This window comes from Glycine max, chromosome 15, assembly GCF_000004515.6.
Source record: "Glycine max cultivar Williams 82 chromosome 15, Glycine_max_v4.0, whole genome shotgun sequence".
In the NCBI taxonomy this organism is placed as follows: Eukaryota; Viridiplantae; Streptophyta; class Magnoliopsida; order Fabales; family Fabaceae; genus Glycine; species Glycine max.
Genome location: NC_038251.2, coordinates 15,792,780 through 15,812,660, shown reverse-complemented (window position 1 = coordinate 15,812,660; position 19,881 = coordinate 15,792,780). Strand labels below are relative to the sequence as shown.

Below are 19,881 nucleotides of genomic sequence, written 5' to 3'. Positions count from 1 at the left end.
TTTTAAAACCAAAACGATGTGATTTTGATAATGATACATGGTTTGATTTCAATGGATTGCGGAGACAGTATGGAGAAACGAGAAGCAACGTTGCCCATCTATTTAATCATCAATTTAATTGTGGTAATTGGCCTACAATTAGACCATACGTATAATATGTAATGTAATGTGTAGGGTATGGCTTCTGTTGATAATTTGATACTATTACATGCCACACAAAAAAATGATACTATAACATTATGCAGTTGTCGTGCATTGATTTGGTCGTGGACACAACGTTTCTCATTCTTAATGGATCATCCTAACATCTCTCATTTGGATCAATGGGCCAATAGTATGGTCCAAAAGGCCCATGCTACGATTGAATGCACAAGTGCCTAAACAAGGAAATGGCAATTGCTTCCTGCACTTACCGAATTGCTTCATGCACTTCTCATATGGTTTTCGGAATGATCATTCTGGAAGCAATATGAGAAGTATAGGAAGAAATTCCAGAACTGTAGAAAAAAACACCACAAGGAAATAGACAAAAAAAAGTGTCTAGCAAAGGCCTGAAACTCTTTTTTTTTTTTTAAATGAAAATTTAAATTTTTTGGATTAATTTAACCTTTTATTTTTGGTTATTATGAACATTTAATCTTTGTAATTGTGAGATTTATAAATCTTTTGACGAGACTATGCAATTTATGCCACGGTGATCCTTTGATCAACGGAAGGTTCCATATTTTCAACACTTATATATTCTTGCCTTAACTTTCTTTATGCTTTACTTTCAAGACAGTGTTTGGAGGATGATGCTAGAATGAGAGTTTGAACATGTGCTCTTATTCAAAATAACATTATAGCAAAATCAATAGCCATAAGTATTCTCCAACATGGAACTCTCTTTGTCCAAAAAATATCAATAGTAAAAATTATAAGATTTGTAACAACTTAACGTGAGATATATTTCTTTTGTGCACACTTAATACACAAATTTACCAAGGCTGTGATTTCTCATCCTTCTCTAATGGTACAGCCTATGTAGTATCTTCAAGTGTATTTTTTCTTCATATTTTGTTATATACACGTGCAACTATTTTTGATTTCCATCTTAATCAATTATTGATTCTCGCTTTATTACCGGAACTAGCATTAGGGGGAGCGTAACATAAGAATAGCTCCTACGATCAGCAATGCTACTGAGCATATTAATGCCTGCAAGATCACCAGGGCATTCAGAAGAAAATGAAGAAACAAAAAGTGAACAATACAATAATACATGGTATGAGGTATCTAAAACTAGGATGATAAGAATGAATAACTATAAAGAAGAGCAATCCACAATGACTACTAAAATGGGTATATAGCTTTTCCAAGCTCACTTGCTTGTTCAATTTGAGAAAATGTATGTTTGAGTCTGACCATTAGAAGCTTTGCTTGTAAATAGGAGTTTCAAGTTTCAACAGGTTTCTTTTAGCTTCATACAAGTTGTGTTAGAGATTCCACATTGAGTATAGTATATGGCCAAAATAGTGGATATAAAATAGGAGGCAATTGTCATCTCGTGAACTAACTTTTGAGGTTAGGTTAGGTTTAATCTCAAATTTTAAGATTATATTATATTAGAGTTTATCCTAGTGGTTTTCGTTGGACCTATCAGGCTAACCCTTAATGAATAACAATAATACGCGCTTAGTATGTGGTACAGGGAATTTGATATGCAGGTAATTAAGAGAATTACATAATTATGGTTGATGAGGGCGAGCCCTGGTGCAGCGGTAAAGTTGTGCCTTGGTGACTTGTTGGTCATGGGTTCGAATCCGGAAACAGCCTCTTTGCATATGCAAGGGTAAGGCTGCGTACAACATCCCTCCCCCATACCTTCGCATAGCGAAGAGCCTCCGGACAATGGGGTACGAAGTTTACATAATTATGGTTGATGATATTCTAGTGCATTATGTTGACAATGGCTATTTGGAAAATGTAAGCATGAGCACACAGACAATTAAACAAGAGAGATGGAAGAGAAATGTTACAGCAATTGCAGAGGCTCCTAACCCTGCCCGTTCCCTAGGATCCTTCCTATAATAATTTCCAAAGTAGAGGATTGTTGCATAGTACCACAGAGGTGGACATAGAAATCCAAAAAGAAACCTGAAATTAAACACACAAAACCATAAGACAAGATTACAAGAAGAAGAAATTTGGGAAGACAGTAAGTAGATAAATTACTTACGAAAACCATCCAATTCCACAACCATAACATGGAAGGGGTTTGTCATAAAGTCCCGTTTGGAAATCCTCTGGACCTCTAATTAGGGTATAGTTGCCCTTTTCATGGTCTGCAACATCCATTGCTTGACCTGTCATGGCCATAAAAGTTGTTAGAGCAAACTTGTTTAAACAACTTTATGGTGATTGTAAAGAGACACATTTGCTGTAATTGTATTATTTAACTAATCCCTGCTTTCCACTTTAACTAAAGTATGAAAAACAAAGTAAAACCATTAGAAAGTAGAAACTAATTTTTGAATTTCAGGTATAGTGATATATCATCATATTCATAGACAGTCATTACCTCTAAAAATTGAATAATTTCGTGCTGATGGCCTTAGAAGGTCAAGATGCTTATCAGAGACTGATGCTGCCAATTCCACACCATTTCTCAAATCAACAGTTTCTTCCATACCACAATCTGTAATCAAACCAAATCACATTTCATGTAAGTGCATTGAGTTGCATTGTTTCTTGTTGAGTTCCAAATGCCTTATACAAGTTATGAATGCAGTAATATCGTCATAGTGGAAAATCAAGGATAAAGTGCAGGTAAGGAGTGAAAGATTAAGACGGATACCATTCAAATCTCAAATATCTCCTGCATATCAAGCTGATGCCAATATATTATTTAATTTACATTGTTTGAATAAAATTTCAAACTGGCATATATGAGAAGGATCACTATTGAATCAGAATAGTGAAGGATCACTATTGAATCAGAATAGTGAATAAGTACATAGCAGCACATTCTGCACATTTGAAAGACAATATAGATAAAGGTACCAAGAAGCTTTTCCTTATTATAATTATAATCTAATAAGCCTATAAAGATTAATAAGATTAATAATTTTATTTAGAGGAATTAGTTGCTTAATAAGATTAATAAGAAAACGTTTTGACTTTTGAGTACCTTTATCCCTGTGTTGCAGTGCTAATTTACAGATTCAGCCCTTAACTGTTCAAAACAACACTCAAAATCCCTGTTTCACAGAATTAGTTGACACCTTAGATAAAATTATTTTTTGAGACCAATAATATGTTTCACTTTATAGGTAGATAAAAGAGAAAAATACATAACAATTACAAGATATGGCACGACAGTTTTGAAGACTTTGAAGCTTAGAAAATCTTTAGAATGCATGATTTATAGAACTCAAGTGATTATGTACATTTACTTTTTCAGTTGTTCTTACTTCTGAGGGAAATTCTAGCATTCTACTTGTTGTTCAGAATGCTTCACGATTGTAGTATGTTACTGAGAACCTTAGAACATTTGTTCATGGCTCCCTCGGAGGCAAGAGGCTTTGAAATGTAAGGTTTTATATTAATGACCAGTGAGAACAAAACCATTGGAATCAACAAAACTATTAGCCACCTAAAACCCCAATCTTGAAAATTAAGAAACTAATCATGCATTGTACTGCAACGGGTATCAAAATTCAAAACAGAGGAACCAAAGGTATGAAAAAATCTACTTAAAGTTATCCAGAACATCTCCCAATTCAGAATTTGAGCTCATACAATTCATTGAATCTATAACAAAACATGTAGGAACAGTGGAACATAACAAGATGATGAAAAGAAAAAAAAAGGCTTTTAAAGGTGGCAAAGAAACATAAAAAAGAAAAAGCTTTTATGCATAAGAAGGACATGAGAATTCCCAGAAGGCAAAATGGAATACCCATTAAAAAAAAAAAAAGCAAAAACAGAATTGAGAAAACACCAAAAACAAGAGAGAAAAAAAACACTTGCCTTGGAAAAACAACAAGAAGTTCCACTGATAAGAATGGAGAAAGGAGCAGAAAATAATTTCAAAAAAGAGAACTTCTTTGTATTGGAGAGGTGCTTAAACATGATAAGCCATTTTCGTTACCCCATTTTTCTCTTGTATTATAAGCGCATCTCAGACCTTTTCCAAAAAAATAAGCGCATCTCAAACATAATAAAAGTTAAAAACAGCTCGAAGCTGAAGAGAATTGACGACGTCTTTGTCTTCTTAAAATCATACGAACCTTAATTTAATACATCAATTTGAATAATAAATATAATTGTCTATTTCTTTTTTGGTGATATAAATTGTCTTTGTCACATAGTCAATTCTGCAATTCTTAAATAACGGATGACAGTATATTTACGCAGCCTCCTTGCCTTGCTTCACATTGTTTTAATTAATTTCCTCTACCAGCTCATTTTCACATTTTTTAAAAAAAAAAAGAGATTTTCATATACTTCTTAAACTTACTATTTTTTTTTTGTCATTGACTGAAATTGATAAAGAATTATAAAAGTTTGTGAATTTCACTTCAACAAATTTATTCATAATAAAGGATATATTACAAAATTATGTTTGAAAATTTATTGCCGCTTCGTAAACCTTAATTTGATTGCAAATAAAAATCATTGAAACCAAATTGTAATTGACTGTTAAACCTCTGGTTTGACTCTGCATTTTTATTCTTCATAACAGTGTCTTTTGATTGGTCAATGGTCAGCACTGGCCAGTGCTTGGCGGTGGTGGAATAATTTTTCCTCTTATTTTATTTTCTATGAATAATTTAATACTGTTATAAATAATAAATAATTGAATAACAATTCTGAGAAAAAAAATAAAGTATGACTTAGTAATTGTTATTGCATTTTAGAAGTCTTAAAAGTCAAACGTTTGTTTTAAAATAAAATTATGATAATGAGTAAGTAGCAACGAGCTACAGAGGCACACATTGTTTTTTAAATGTTTTTTTTAAGAGTTTAATTAAGTTTTTCCTGGAATATAAGTTATTTTTAGATTATTATTTAACATTTTTTTTCAACCAAATACTTGAAAAAAATTTTAGTTTCATTTTATTAGTGTCATTAGAACCATATCCGTTGTGGGTGTTAAAACATTGAGATGACTTTTTCCTAGTATGAGAGGACCGAGAAGGATGCACCTCTGGTGTTCCAGTTATCGTGTCCACGATAAACGCTAGGTAGTCAAGTGCGGAGCGGATAATTGTTGAAAGCATCTAAGTAGTAAACCCACCCCAAGATGAGTGCTCTCCTATTTCGACTTTCCCAAAGTCTTTGGTAGCACAATCGAGACAGCGATGGGTTCTCTACCCCAGCGAGGATGGAGCGAAAGAAGTTTTGAGAATTCAAGAGAAGGTCACAGCAAGATGAGCCGTTTCTAATTAATGATAAGTGTCAAGTGGAAGTGCAATGATGTATGCAGCTGAGACATCCTAACAGACAGGTAGACTTGAACCTTGTTCCTACATGATCTGATCAATTCGACCAGGCACTAGTCATCCATTTTTATTGTTCAACTTTTTGACAACATGAAAAAACCAAAAACTCTGCCCCTCCTCTCTGTCTATCCAAAGGATGGAAGGGCACAAGCCTTAGTTGTAAGTAATGATATGACAGATGGAGTGTCATATCATAACGTTTTGTCATGAGTACTTTATTGTCATATCATTACCTTCAATGGTGTGACAATGATTGGACGTGATGACATGACATTTTGTCTACCACGTCATCACTTAACAAAAGGAAAGAAGATTAACGACATGTAGTAAGTTGAAACATTAAAAAAAAAATTAGGTAGATATTTGACAAAAAATGAATTTTTAGATGGTAATATGAAAGCGGTATATTTTTCAGGTATGAAAAACTTATTTAAACTATATATAATTAGTGTTTTACGGTTTATGATCAAGGTACACATGTTGTAACATGTTATGACTTTCCTCACACTTCCTTCATTATTCAATGGATCCAAAATATTAAATTTACATCTCACCATTTGATCTTGTTGGTTCTCTTTTAGCTTTGTTTAGATATTAAATGTATGCATCTTAACTCTTTAATTTTACCTTTAATATTATCTTATTAATCTAGTTCTGTTGATTAAACCTAATAAATTGATAGATGGATTATTATAAATTTTAAATAGTATTTTTTTTATTCCTACCAGTAAAAAATATTTTATTAATTTAATTTATTTTTTATTTTAAATGAGGAATTATCTTAAAAATAAATAGGATAAAGTTTCTTAAGTTTATATAAAAGTAAATTGCATATATGTTCATCAAGTTATTTTAATTAATTTTGAGTTTTTTGACAAGTTTGTAAATATTTTATCAAATAAAAGTGTTTGAGAAATAATTTTTTCTTATTGACTTTTATAAGATTTACTTTCAAATATAACTTAAATTTACCATTTTTATTTTTATTTTTGATAAAATAATAAAATTTATTATTTATCATTTCATCAGAAATTAAATTATTTATTTTGATAAAACTCTTCATTATCATATATTAACTAAAAAGTTATTTTTTAGATTGACTTAATTAAGTTTTACATACCTGAAAAATATATTATTTTCAAATTACTCCCTAAAAATTCATGTTTATTAAATAATTACTTATAAAAAATTTTATGTTTCAACTTATTATTTGTCACGTCATCATGCTGTCCGTCCAATCAGTAACACATCTTGTCATGTTATCATGTTATCGAAAATGATGATGTGACAATGAGGTGTGACAAGGCGTGATGATATTATATTTCATTTATCATGTCATCATTTATCGGAAGACGACTAATGATAGATAATAAATTGAATGATAATTTTTTTCCTTCAAATAATTGATTAAAAAAAATGAATGTCAGATAATAATTTAAAAATAGATTATATTCTATATATGAAAACTTAATTGAGTATTTATTTAAACTTTTAATAAAGAGGTCGGTTCGTATTATTTTTAAGCTTTCAAACTTGTTAGCAAAATAGAAGAGGAATATTACTGCACGTGCTATTTTAACATACCATATCATATTTAAAATAAATAAATTGAATCTCGCTTAGTTCTAAAAATTAACTCAAAAGGAAAAGATTGTTTAAACTTTATAGATAAAAGTATTATTTTGACCACATTTCTAATTATTAAAGGAAAAATAAATGGTTTACAACCACAATTTATGTCTTACAACTTAGTTAATTAATTGAATTTTGATTTAAGGGAATTGGAGTAAATAAATAGTAAATTATTAACTGTCGAAGCTAAATATTAATCAACATTAAAATATTAATAATAATAGTTAATAAATGTTAAAATACTTAAAAATCATTAAAGGAGATCGTAGAAATAAGGATATATAAACTACTGTAGCACTCATTTATAGATTAATAAATAGTATGATGTAACCTTCGTGGGGAGGTTTTTTCATATAAAAACACAGGATATGAGTTATAACAAACGAAAGAAATGGATCTTAATTTATTTATTTATTATTGTAGAATCTTATTGAAGATTCTATTGTTACAATATAGTCTGCGAGTGTGGTATGCATTGTGTTGGTAGCCTGATTTGATTTAATTTTTAGATAAAAAATTATCTGAATAAAATATAAAATAAAAAATAATGTTTGATTCGACTTAAATATAATATTAATTTTGAAACAAATCAAATTAATTTTTTTGGTTTGATTTGGTTTAATTTTATGATTATTTTTATTTTTTAATATTATAATTTAAATATATCAACTAAATTTACATAATTATTATATATGCTATATAATTTTAAAAATGAATTATTTTTTATTAAATTTTATATAACATATTTTAATTAAAAATTATTATGTTCACTCATATAATATTAATACAAAATAATATTATCAACTTTTATTATAATATAATAGTAATTTGTGTATCACTTGATATTTAATATTATTTTAGTAATATTAATACATTTTTTAATGTAAGAAAATAAAATATATATCTTGATTATAAAATAAATAAAAAGTAATAAATTATTTAATACTTATTATTAATTATTAATATAAAAATAAACATAATTATAATAATTATAATATGTGGTTTGTTTGATTTGATTTGATTTTTATAATAACATCTGAAAATTAACCTAATGTAAAAAAATATGTGATTTTTAAAAAATTTTGGTTTTTGAAATTTTCGATTTAACAGATTTAAATTTTTTTTTTATGGATTTAACACTTTACAACTGTTGGTTTGATTTTAAACACCGACCAGGGTTAAACATCCTTTGAAAACTAATGCAATGAATATAATAGTAGGGCAACAAACAGTACACGTTTCTCGGGTAATTACTGCAATTTGACGTAAATGAGATCTACCTAAATATAGCGACCAGAATAATTGTACAAGCCTTACGTTGTATAGTCAAGAATTTAAAATCTAAGATGATATTTAAGGTTATTTATTTATTTATATAAAAAAGTTGGATAAGCCTTATTTATTTATTTAAATTTGTCTTTTTTTATTTGTTTGTAATTCAATTGTTATTTTCATCAAAATTTTGAATACTTTTAAGGTTTTATTCAATTTAGAAGTATATTTATGATAAAAGATGAAACAACAATAAAGTGTAAAAGACGCTTTAAACGCTACTGTTAAGTAAACGATATATTAAGGAAAACAATATACTTTAAAAATTATATAATATTTACAAAAATAAATAAAATTTAGTGAAGTATATTCTTTTAAACTTATATTAGTCTGTAAATTTTTATTTTAAAAATTAATAATTATTAATTAATCATAAAAATATCCCTCTGTTTCTTTTCTCTACGTCTAAACGTAGCTGCAAAATTTGAATTTTTGCCTTCGCCCAAGGCTGCTGTTGACTCAATCAATCTTAGCCCCCCATTAATGTTAATGTACTAGAAAACTTAAAAAGAGGTCAAATTGGAAGATTTTTATTATGCACCACAATACTTTCTCCAATTGGTGCATCACCATTCAACACATGACGTAATAATAATGAATGAAAGCTTCAAGACATGCTCAAATTTTGGAACATTTAGTTCGGGAATATTTTCAAAGTTAAAAAAAAAGAAGCTTATAAGCAGACTCAATGCCATCCATAAACATTTGCCATATGGCATAAACTCTTTTTTTCATGATCTCCATGTCAGAATATGAGCAGATCCTTTTTGGAGATGAGTTACTTTGGTATAAAAAATTAAGGTGCAAATGATTCAGATTTGGAGATAGGAATATTAAATATTTTGATGATGTCACAACCAATCGGGGAAGGAAAAACACCTATGATTCTATTCAAAATGAGGATGGAATTCATTTGAAAGTTTAGAGTATGATTCTTGATATATGGATTACTTTATAGAATTAGAAACTTGAACTGGATTTATGCATATTTCGTGCTTTGGACGTGTACATGCCAAAACTCAATATGCTGACACTTTTTGAGATTTTTTTGAGAACCAAGAGGACTTAATTAGTGGGCTTTCTGGGTCTGAAAACAGTGAGGCCCAAGTCCATTACTAGTAGCCCAAAATTGTTATAAAAAATTGCAATCTTTACGAGTCATTTACTTTCTGCCCTTCCCTACCTGCTTAATTAGTGAGCTTTTTGGGATTTTTTTGAGAACCAAGAGGACTAATTAGTGGGCTTTCTGGGCCTGAAAACTATGAGGCCCAATTCCATTAGTATAGCCCATAATTGTTATCATAAATTGCACTTTTATGAGATATTTGCTTTCTGCACTTCCCTACCTGCTTCCTACACTCTTCATTTTAATTGTGTGAACAAAACTACCTTTAATGAGTCTTAACATTCTCTTTCCCCAAATGTCTCACCCTCACGCGATTGGGGTGACCTCTTAACCTCAGTCGAAAAATCCCACGCAACAGCCATTGTATCATCATCACTCACACGATTTCAATGAAATGGTTTACGATCTCAACCTCTAGGCATGACACCAACAAAGTGGTTTGTGGGACTCACCCTCTAGGTGGAATGCCAACAAATGTAAGTGATGGTCATTTTTTGGTTAAAAATCCTTTGGTTTGTTGTGGCTTTGAGTTCCAATGTAGGTGTTTGGTGTTTGGCTTTTGCAGAGTGGGTGTTGGGTGTTAGGTTTTAGTGTGGGTGTTTTGAAACATCTTAGTATTTTTAAATCTATTATGAAATATTTATTTTGTAATATATTTTTAAACCTAAAAATATGTTAAGGAAGACCTATTTTGTAATAGATAACTTTTGATTATCTTTTTTACTTTTAGAATAGGTATTCTGAAACATATTTCAGATTTACAAATGTATTATAAAATATATATTTTATAATAAATTTGTAAATTTCAAAAACGTGTTACAAAATATGTATTTTGAAACAATGTGTTTGAAATTTTTCTTCAAAAATAGGTGCTTCAGTATATATTTTTGGATTACAAATATATTGCAAAATGAATATTTCATAATAGACTTATATATCCTAAAATATGTTTCAGGATAGTAGATTACATCTTCAAATTACAAGTATATTAAAGAATATCCCGTCTAAAAAGTTATAATATAAAGAGGATAGTTTATAAATATTCAAGAAATTAAAAATTACTAGAGTAGGAAAGTGCAGAAAGTAAACCTCTCTTTATGAATTCACTTCATCATATAAAAAAAGATCAAATTATCAGGCGAAATCCAATTTAACGCTTAGATAATTTGTAAGCCCGTATAAATTCAATTTTTTTAATAAACTATATAAATTCAAATTACACTCCTATTTTACGAAATTAAATCATAATTATAAGATTAATCTCTGAAGGATAGGCAAACACAATGGACACACAAAGATCGCAAAACACCACCAACAGCAGTAGAAAATAGAAAATTAAACCCTATTTGTTCCCCCTAAGCACTAGAATTTCGAAAAGAAAAGAAAATTATGCTCAGCTAATATTTTTAATTGATTTTTTAAAAAACTAAATTATGTCGTTTATAATATAAAAATTGAGGATGTGACACATTAAAAATTAAATCTCTACGATAGTAAATTTTGAAATCATTAAATACTTTCCGATATAAAATAAATTTAGATTCTAAAATTATAATTATAATAATTTAATTAAAAGTTTAGAGTGGAGTAAGACGCTAGAGGCCACAAAATGTTAGAATGTAGAACTTCATAATTATATAGACTATCCAACCTGTTCAGTCTGTTTAAATATTTTTTCAAAAAAAAATTTTAGAAGAAAAAATAAAAAAGTAGTTTATACAGTAATTTTTTTTATTCTTCTAAAAATGTTATAATATTTTTTTTATCTATGGTGAGTTAGAATTTAACTAAAAGTTAATCAAAATTATTAAAAATTTGTAGATCAATTTAATCCTAATAAATATATTTTTTTTCCACAAAATAAATCTTATTATCGTTAATTTACTTGTAATTAAAATAACAATTAATTTAAGATATTTTTTAACACCACTTCTTACCGGTGAAGTAAATCACTACTTAATGTTTATTGGATAATTATGAGTTATTTATAATTTGTGATTTGATTGATGATATAGTATAATATAGAGAGATAAAGAGGAAAAAAAATATTAATTTAATGTTTAAAATTTTTTATTGTTAAAATATAATCACTTTTTTTTTTACTAAAAGAATAGAACAACTTGAGAAAATAAATAAGAGTCTCACCAATAAAGTAGTGTAGGAGAAGAAGAAGAAGAAGTGCCACAGCTTTGCATGATCCAAACAGCGGAAACGATGATCAGAGCCTCGAATTCGATATTTATCCTTTGAGCAGTTACTACTTTGGATCCAAAGATGCCTTTCCCTCCAAATACCTCACCTCAGCTGATCGTGTTCTCAGGATGAAATCCAAGTTCGTTTTCTTTCTCCCCTCTCTGTTTAATTTTTAGTGTCAGTGCTTAAGGCATTACTTAAAAGAACTAAAAAGAGAAAATATTTATCCTGAAAATCACAAGAGAGCGTAAAAAAAGTCATAAACAAACGTAATTTTGTATATCTCAATAGCTTAGCATTTGCATTTTTTTTATTGCAATTCACGTGTCTCTCTTTGTTTTCTTCTTTTAACTGTTTTGTTTTTTTGATATTTGAATTTGCGCGTTGTTAGCTATGCTGCCCGAGGAATACGAACCTGTGTGGAAGCTGTCGTACTGGTTCGTTCGTTGGTTATTCCTTTAGCCATTCATTCGCTTCTTGCATTTTCTTTTATTTGATTTCACTTCATAATAATTACATGTGATTTCTTGTATAAGTTTCTGGGACCATAAGCCTCACAATTTTTATGGTGGAAGAGAAGAGGTGTGTATTCACGTTTAATTTAGTTTAGGCTATGTTCGGCCAGCTTCTTTTTTTTCCTTAGAAGTTATTTTTAAACTCAAAGTAAGAATTTCAAAAGGAAGAAACAAACAATTTGAAATTTTTTATTTCTTTTAAGATGACTTGAGAGACTAGACAGAGACAACAGAGCAAGGTGACAGAAACTAGAGTGTGGGGAGAGAAAAGAGAAAGATTGTTTTTTTTTTTTTTTAAATTGCTTATTGTATAAGAATTAAGGTACTTAATTTTTTGAGTGCATAAATTATCTATATACCCGAGAGTATAAAGAATAAATAATTTTTATTCAGTCATCTAATTATAATTTGATTGTATAATAAATTTGTTAACTTATCTAATAACTATCCTCAAAGTCATATAGTCATACAAACTATGATTTTTTATTTTGTATGATTTTTTATTAGTTAACAAGATAATTTTTTTTTACATGTGTATAAAAATTAAATTCTATTTTTTAAATAACTTTCAGAAAAATGTGTTTAGTTTGAACGAAAAGAAAAAAGGTGGTCAATCATTACCTAAAAGTGCATGCTCACCTTCTTAACGAACTAAACTTTAAGAGTAGATATCTTGTTAAAGATAAATTCTCGTTAGAATAGCCTTGTCCATGTCATGTTTTTGTCTGTGTTTCCAATTACTCTATGTGTCATGTTTTTGTCTGTGTGATTCCACTTACTCTCTTCCCTTGCTGTATGTTTGGACACACATCCAATACTCACGTCCAGCAATAAAATCATGTTAATTATATATATTTATGCAAAAGCAACAGTTTGAAGCTTCCGTGTCAAGTCTGTATTGATGTGGAATCAAACACGCCGTTTAGCTATTATGCTTAAATTTTGCCAATTCACATCCAGTATATTATTGTGATCATTATGTAAGTAAAATTTAAGACGAATGGGACATTCATGAGGATTCAAACTAATAGTTTTTGTATTTACCTATATTAGACCTTAATTAAAGCAGTTGTTTAAAAAACTTCGTACCCCATTGTCCAGAGACTCTTCGCTATGCGAAGGTATGGGGGAGGGATGTTGTACGCAGCCTTACCCTTGCATATGCAAAGAGGCTGTTTCCGGATTCGAACCCATGACCAACAAGTCACCAAGGCACAACTTTACCGCTGCACCAGGGCTCGCCCTCTAATTAAAGCAGTTGTTTAATCAACTAAAACAGAGAACCAATTAATTTTTAAATTCTCAGATATTGGAGGCAGAGCAGCAACTTCTCAAATATCTGGAGAGGGAGTTATATTTCTGTTGTATCATAAAGTGTTTTTGATTTTACTGTGTATCAAATTCACACTGATACTGGTGCAGAGATTGATTGTCTAGCTAAAAAGTTTTTGTATGCTGTTTTAAAAATAGTGGGATTCACTTGCTCTGGCGTGACTTACCACACTATCTCCTCTCCATTATATGACTTTTTATATATGTTTAATTTCATCATGCCTACTGTTAATTTAAAGTTTACCCAAGATAGATATTCTTCTATTGCCTCCTGAGGTCTATTTTCTATTTCAAACTTCCTTTTGCAAGTAAACATATGAGATTTCTTCTTGAAAATTGAGATTGGGGAAGACGTGATTGACTTAACTTTTCTTGAAGTTTATATTCATAATCTTCATCTTAGCTATTGGGCATTTGATTTTGTTGCCGAAGTGCTAAATAGATATTGTCCAACACCTAAGCTTTGCAATTTGATTCTGAACTGAGAATGTAAACGTTCTTTTATCAGGTTGAATTGTTCAAACATCCTCATTTGTTGCTGTTGCAAATAAGAAATTCCATATATAAACTTCCTGGTGGCCGATTAAGGCCTGGTGAATCAGGTATTAGAGGAAGCTCAAACATTGGAATGAAAAGCTTTGGGAATGTTTTTGTGATATATTACTGAAGATGAAATTGTGAATTTCTAGATACTGATGGATTGAAGCGTAAGCTGGCAAGGAAACTCTCCATTATCGAAGATGGGGATGGGTCAGAATGGGAGGTATTAAACTTGTCTTTTTTACTTGTCATTACAAACCTCACATCACATAGAGCATTTGAACTATAATTTACTTGGTTTAGGTGGGTGAATGCCTTGAGATGTGGTGGAGGCCTGATTTTGAAACATTAGTGTTTCCTTGTTTGCCACCTAATGTGAAACAGACAAAGGTACACAATTCCAATGGCTTGTTTATACAAGTTCTGTTAGGAGATATCTTAGTTTCATAGTCTCGCTTTCTGGTGTAGGAGTGTATCAAAGTCTTCCTTGTGAAGCTTCCAGAGAGTCGAAAATTCATTGTGCCAAAAAACATGAGGTTGCTTGCAGTCCCATTGTGCCAAGTTCATGAAAATCACAAGGTATGGACTAAGAAAATCCATCTGCATGGAAAGTATCTAGGTTGCTCTGATAAGTGATATCATTAAGCCTTCATTCACACTTCAGAGTAATATTTGAAATTAGTACATGTGGCTAGTCTGGTGTTATTTATTATAGTTCATTTATGTTTATAAATTAAAACATACTTTAGGATAGCATGGTCAAACTGACATTATTCAAGGATAACAATTCCTTTTCCCCCCCTCATTATGGTGATTGTGGTTGACTTCATCTGGGAGTACTAGTTTGTTTTCCTGAAAACTGTAAGGACATTGGTTGGTTATAGTCTGTCTTATCCAATATTTCCAATGAGAAATGCTGGAGTGTTCAGTTAATGATTAGGTTGACCCCTTTACTGTGCATTTTTCAGACATATGGGAAAATTATATCAGGGGTCCCACAGTTGCTGTCAAAATTCTCTTTCAACATGATTGAATCGTGATACCTGATTGTAACCTATTTTTATCATCCAGAGTTCAAGTGGCCTCATTAGGCAGCCTTTGCTCGTTAGCATCCTCTCCTCTTGTGGTGTCCAGACACAGACTTGTATATATCATATCTTTGATACGAAAAATTATACTGTAATGTTGAAAATAACTGCATGTATTATACTTGCATCCTCTCCTCTTGTGGTGTCCAGACACAGGCTTGTATGTGTCATAGCTTTTATACGAAAAATTATACTGTAATGTTGAAAATAGCTACATATATTATACTTGCATGGTTAGTGTGAAATTTTCTTAGAGTAATGGATTTGACTGGTTCTTTCATTCTGCCTTTGTTTTCACTTGACATGATAATGGATAACACATAAGCTTGCATAGGCATCATATAACTATTAGCATTATGCTTCTAAGTTTCTTGGAAAACATAGAAGGTAAAGAGTTAGGTCTTCATTAAGAACTGTCTGACCGACAAAACAAACAGCTAGTTCATCAGCATGTAACTTGATGCCATGCAAGTGTATTCAGTAAAAGGCTTTGTACTTTTGACTCTTTGATGGCCGTGATGCGAGATTGTGACTTGTTGGCATAGAATCTCTAAGATATACCAAACAGTGAGGTTTTGGCTCTTGAAATGGTGTTTTGAATGCCGGAAGGATCTTGTGGTGCTAGAAAGAATGCTTGAGCAGCTGATCTTGCCAATGCCAAAAGGAGAATCTAGACTGGTTTTGACAGGTTAGAGAAGAGAGTACTGATGCTGCAAGGGAAGGTAATGTTAATAGAGTTGGTGGCAATGGAGGTTTTTTTTATAATTTTTTTTATCGAACTTCTTAGAGATAGACTAGTCATGAAGAGTTTTTGATGCTACTCATGTATACAATGTTGAAATAATTAGCCTTTGTTGAAATTTACTTGTACTTTTCAAAGTCTTTTATGCAGATGGATTTTAATAGATAATTTGATACTCTTTATCCAGTTATACATATTTATATAATAAAATACATGAAAATGCGAAATTACATAAGATGATTTTATTCAATAAACATAATGGAGTTCACGTAGGTAAAAAAATTCACATTCGCATTAATCACCAAATTAAAAACTTATCAATTAAGGATATGAAAACATTCCCGGCTTAAAACAAGACCGTCCAAAACTCCAGAGAATGAATTAAAGACTCAACACGTAGGGGTGGGAATAGGCCAGGCCGGCCTACGACCTGACCTACATAAAGCTTGACCTGAACTTACCTATTTAATTAAAAGGTTAGACTCAAGCTTTTTAAAAAACCTATTAAATTAAATAGACCAAGCTTAGGCTTATTAAAAAGCCTTGTAAGCCTGATAGACCGGCCTATATATATGTATATATACTTATATTATTTTTTGGGTATAATTAATTTTTTTTTAAACTATTAGACTTTGATTACACATTATTGCTCCATAACTTCTATTCCTATAATCAAGTAAGACTTTAATTACAATTTAGGTGTGAGTCATTTCCTATAATCAAGTAAGACTTTAATTACAATTTAGGTGTGAGTCATGTGTCCCTTTATATTCCTCATTATTTTTATTGACTTTCATTTTCCTTTAACTTTCCTATTACGTTCCTACCTACTCCAGAGCAAAAGGAATATTAAAGATTTAATGTGAAGAAGGCTTTTAAAAAGGCTATCAGGCCAGACTAGACTTTTAAAAAGGTCAGGTCGAGCCAAAATAAAAGTCTTTGATAGGCTATAGGCCAGGCTCAGGCCTAAAAAATTCTTCGTAGGCTAGGCTCAGGCCTTTCAAAGCCTAGCCTGGCCTAACCTATTTCCACCCCTATCAGCACGTGACTCAAAAATGATAAAAATTACATGTCTAGAATTTCATGCAATTAATACAGAAACCCATGCATCAATGTCACATCCTATCAAAGCATTGTGTCCCAGCGTCATCTAACACAAGGTTCTTTAAAGCCATCTATCTACCATTTACTCCCACAAACACAAGGTTCGAGATCATAACAAGATCCAAACATAAACAATACCCAGGGAATGAGTTATCACATTCCTAACCATGTAGAGATAAACGAAAACATATATATAATATAAGTATAACAAACTCAACTTAGCACAATTCACATAATTTTACTACTCATTGCGTACGTCCCAAGGATTTAATCACAAAATTACATTCCACACCTTCACATTAATTACGTGTTCAGAACAACACATCTCAAGTACAACACAACATCTCACACTCACACAATTCATTACCTACCATCACGTAACAAGTCACAATGATCATTACATAAGCGTTATGCAACAGATAAACTAAGACTCAATCCTATATGCAATGTGATACCATGTCAATGAAAAATCTCATCAGGCGCCTAGGAGTACATGATAAGACAGACCGCACACTGATAAGTTAGGTCACTCTTACTAGTCAGGGTGACACTGTTTTGCGAGAATGCTCCAACCATGTGGGATCGACACAAGCTTAAAGGAGCACTCAAATCGGGTGTATTTACCCCCAAGGCTTAAACTCCGAAGAGTCCGTTAGGGTCTCTCCCTGTTGATTCAGGTCCAACTCAAAAAACATTTTAACATGCAGACTCTATCTATGAACTATACAAAACACACGACTCCTCAATTGTTTTCAAAATAATTTTAACTCGTCCCGCCTCAAAGTGATTCAACTCGTCAGGTTCTCACAATGAATTCCATCACAATACTCTTTGCGTATTAACTCGTCGTCCTTAAAGGGTCTTACAATCGTGTAATTGTATGGTTTATAACTCATAACTCAATGCACACAACATCTCAATACTCGTGTGATCTCACAATTTAACACATACTCAACTTGTCATTTATACACAGTTGATCACACTTTTATAATCCCAAGACATCACGTTATCACGCCTCATTCATCATATACATATCACACAATAATAATATTAATATGTTATGTTCATATGATTAATCATCACATTAAAACAGGCATTTAAAATCATACATGTGTCACTGGAGTTTGAACTATGCAATACACACAACTATTCAATTGTTTTCAAAATCATTTTAACTCGTCGTGCCTCAAAGTGATTCAACTCGTCGGGTTTCCACAGTGGATCCCATCACAATACTCGTCGCACATTAACTTGTTGCCCTTAAGGGTCTTACAATTGTGTGATTGTATAGTTCATAGCTCACAACTCAATGCGTATAAAATCTCAATACACATATATCTTATAATTCAACACATACTCAATTTATCACATATACCAAATCTTAATCACAATGTTATAATCCCAACTTAACATGTTATCACACCTTATGAATCATATAAACATCACATAGTATTAATATTTACCTGACACAAAACATGCATATATTAAATCGAACTATATTATTTTCAATTAAAAAGAGTTAATAAATAATTAAACTAAAAATGTATTGAAAGTATTTATCATTGAATCTTCATATATTAATTTTCTTTCAATTTAATTTTATTATTTGAAACTATTAATTCCTAATTTATTTTAACAATTCATATACATATATATGTGTTATAATCATCAACCCGTAATAAGCTTATGAGACCAAAATGTGACAAAGAACATTTCCAACAATCTAATTCTCATGCTAATCTAGTAAATCTTGTTCAAAACACAAATAAATTATACAAAAATGTTTCTCACAACATGGAGAGTAAAACCCTTTAAACAATTTCACATAATCATATCAAAATTAAATGAATCAAAATCATAGGTTCAAAAATATAAAAAAACGAAGAACACTCAGTTTTATCAACCAATTCGCATCAGAGCATCAATTGGTCCGTCAAACATAATAATCTTGTGATTATAATCATAAAGGCAGAATTACAATACAATAAACATTTCAAAATAAACTCCAATTTGATTCTCTAAGGATCCTTACACGTGTTCTTTTAAGCGGACTCACGTGTGCAGTTTGGCAGTGATAGAGGTGTCTCTAACGGTTCCTTAAGATTTTTCAAGCTTTTTCCCTAGTTGCTTTACTAGGGTTTTCAAGCATTAAAGAGAAGGAGAAGAGATTAGAATATCAATTTCACTCTTTGTGCGAGGGTTATTTCTTTTTCTATCAATATTATTTCGCAAATCCCAATGATGGGAATGTGTGAAAATGAATTCTGAATGTGGTGTCCAAATTTTAGAATGATCTAACGGTTAAAAAGTCTGAGATCATAATTTTATTGAGACAGATTTGAATATATACAAAAAAAAAGAAAGAGTTTTGAGAGAGAAAAAAAGAAAAGGAAAACATATCCTAATTGTAAAAAATGAGCTAGTATGTCTCTATTTATAGCATACTCTGAGTCTATTATTTACTTTTTTTCTCGTTATTTTATTATTTTATAAAAATAAACTCTATTTTATTTTTTATTAGACAAATAACTAATTAAAACATCAATTTATTTTCTAATATTATGAAACCCTTATCTATTTATTGCAGATAACGCAGTTTTTGTCTAGTGAGGTAGCTTCAGATGCATTTGCATAATATTTGACTTGGTTTTGTGCTTGTTCTCGCACAACCTTACCCTTAACTTGGTTTTCATCGATTTCCAATATGTTAACTCCATAAACAAGACCAAAAAGAAAAGAAAATACTGACAGTTGGAGGTTAGTTTCTTGTTCTTTGGTATCTGATTTGTTG

At 30.6% G+C, this 19,881-nt stretch overlaps 2 protein-coding genes across 3 annotated transcripts; one reads left to right on the top strand and one right to left on the bottom strand.

The window, feature by feature from the left end:
- Positions 1–808: 808 nt before the first annotated feature.
- Positions 809–4,243, bottom strand: LOC100814053 (uncharacterized). Of its 2 annotated transcripts, XM_006597775.3 has the most exons (6): positions 4,012–4,241; positions 3,170–3,239; positions 2,561–2,677; positions 2,219–2,345; positions 2,019–2,136; positions 809–1,197 (listed from the first exon to the last, which is right to left on the bottom strand). In XM_006597775.3, the coding sequence occupies exons 3-6, from the start codon at positions 2,667–2,669 to the stop codon at positions 1,135–1,137; spliced, it is 417 nt and encodes a 138-aa protein (XP_006597838.1). In that variant the 5' UTR covers positions 2,670–2,677; positions 3,170–3,239; positions 4,012–4,241; the 3' UTR covers positions 809–1,134. The 2 variants fall into 2 exon arrangements, with proteins under 2 accessions (XP_006597838.1, XP_040865580.1); XM_041009646.1 differs by lacking the exon at positions 3,170–3,239 and having other exon boundaries at positions 4,012–4,243.
- A 5,633-nt stretch (positions 4,244–9,876) lies between these two features.
- LOC100813510 (pre-mRNA cleavage factor Im 25 kDa subunit 1) lies at positions 9,877–16,108 on the top strand. Its single transcript, XM_041009645.1, has 8 exons — positions 9,877–10,052; positions 11,733–11,908; positions 12,161–12,206; positions 14,125–14,218; positions 14,306–14,379; positions 14,460–14,546; positions 14,625–14,735; positions 15,125–16,108. The coding sequence occupies exons 1-8, from the start codon at positions 9,966–9,968 to the stop codon at positions 15,194–15,196; spliced, it is 747 nt and encodes a 248-aa protein (XP_040865579.1). The 5' UTR covers positions 9,877–9,965; the 3' UTR covers positions 15,197–16,108.
- Positions 16,109–19,881: the final 3,773 nt, after the last annotated feature.

What these genes read in the sequence shown, in the direction of transcription:
- LOC100814053 (XM_041009646.1), bottom strand. Translation starts at nt 2,669, where the DNA reads ATGGAAGAAACTGTTGATTTGAGAAATGGTGTGGAATTGGCAGCATCA. An exon ending in AAATTATTCAATTTTTAGAG is followed by an intron (nt 2,346 to 2,560) that starts GTAATGACTGTC and finishes TGGCCATGACAG; the next exon opens with GTCAAGCAATGGATGTTGCA. An exon ending in TGTGGAATTGGATGGTTTTC is followed by an intron (nt 2,137 to 2,218) that starts GTAAGTAATTTA and finishes GTTTAATTTCAG; the next exon opens with GTTTCTTTTTGGATTTCTAT.
- LOC100813510 (XM_041009645.1), top strand. Translation starts at nt 9,966, where the DNA reads ATGAAATGGTTTACGATCTCAACCTCTAGGCATGACACCAACAAAGTG. An exon ending in GTTCTCAGGATGAAATCCAA is followed by an intron (nt 11,909 to 12,160) that starts GTTCGTTTTCTT and finishes GCGCGTTGTTAG; the next exon opens with CTATGCTGCCCGAGGAATAC. An exon ending in CTAATGTGAAACAGACAAAG is followed by an intron (nt 14,547 to 14,624) that starts GTACACAATTCC and finishes TTTCTGGTGTAG; the next exon opens with GAGTGTATCAAAGTCTTCCT.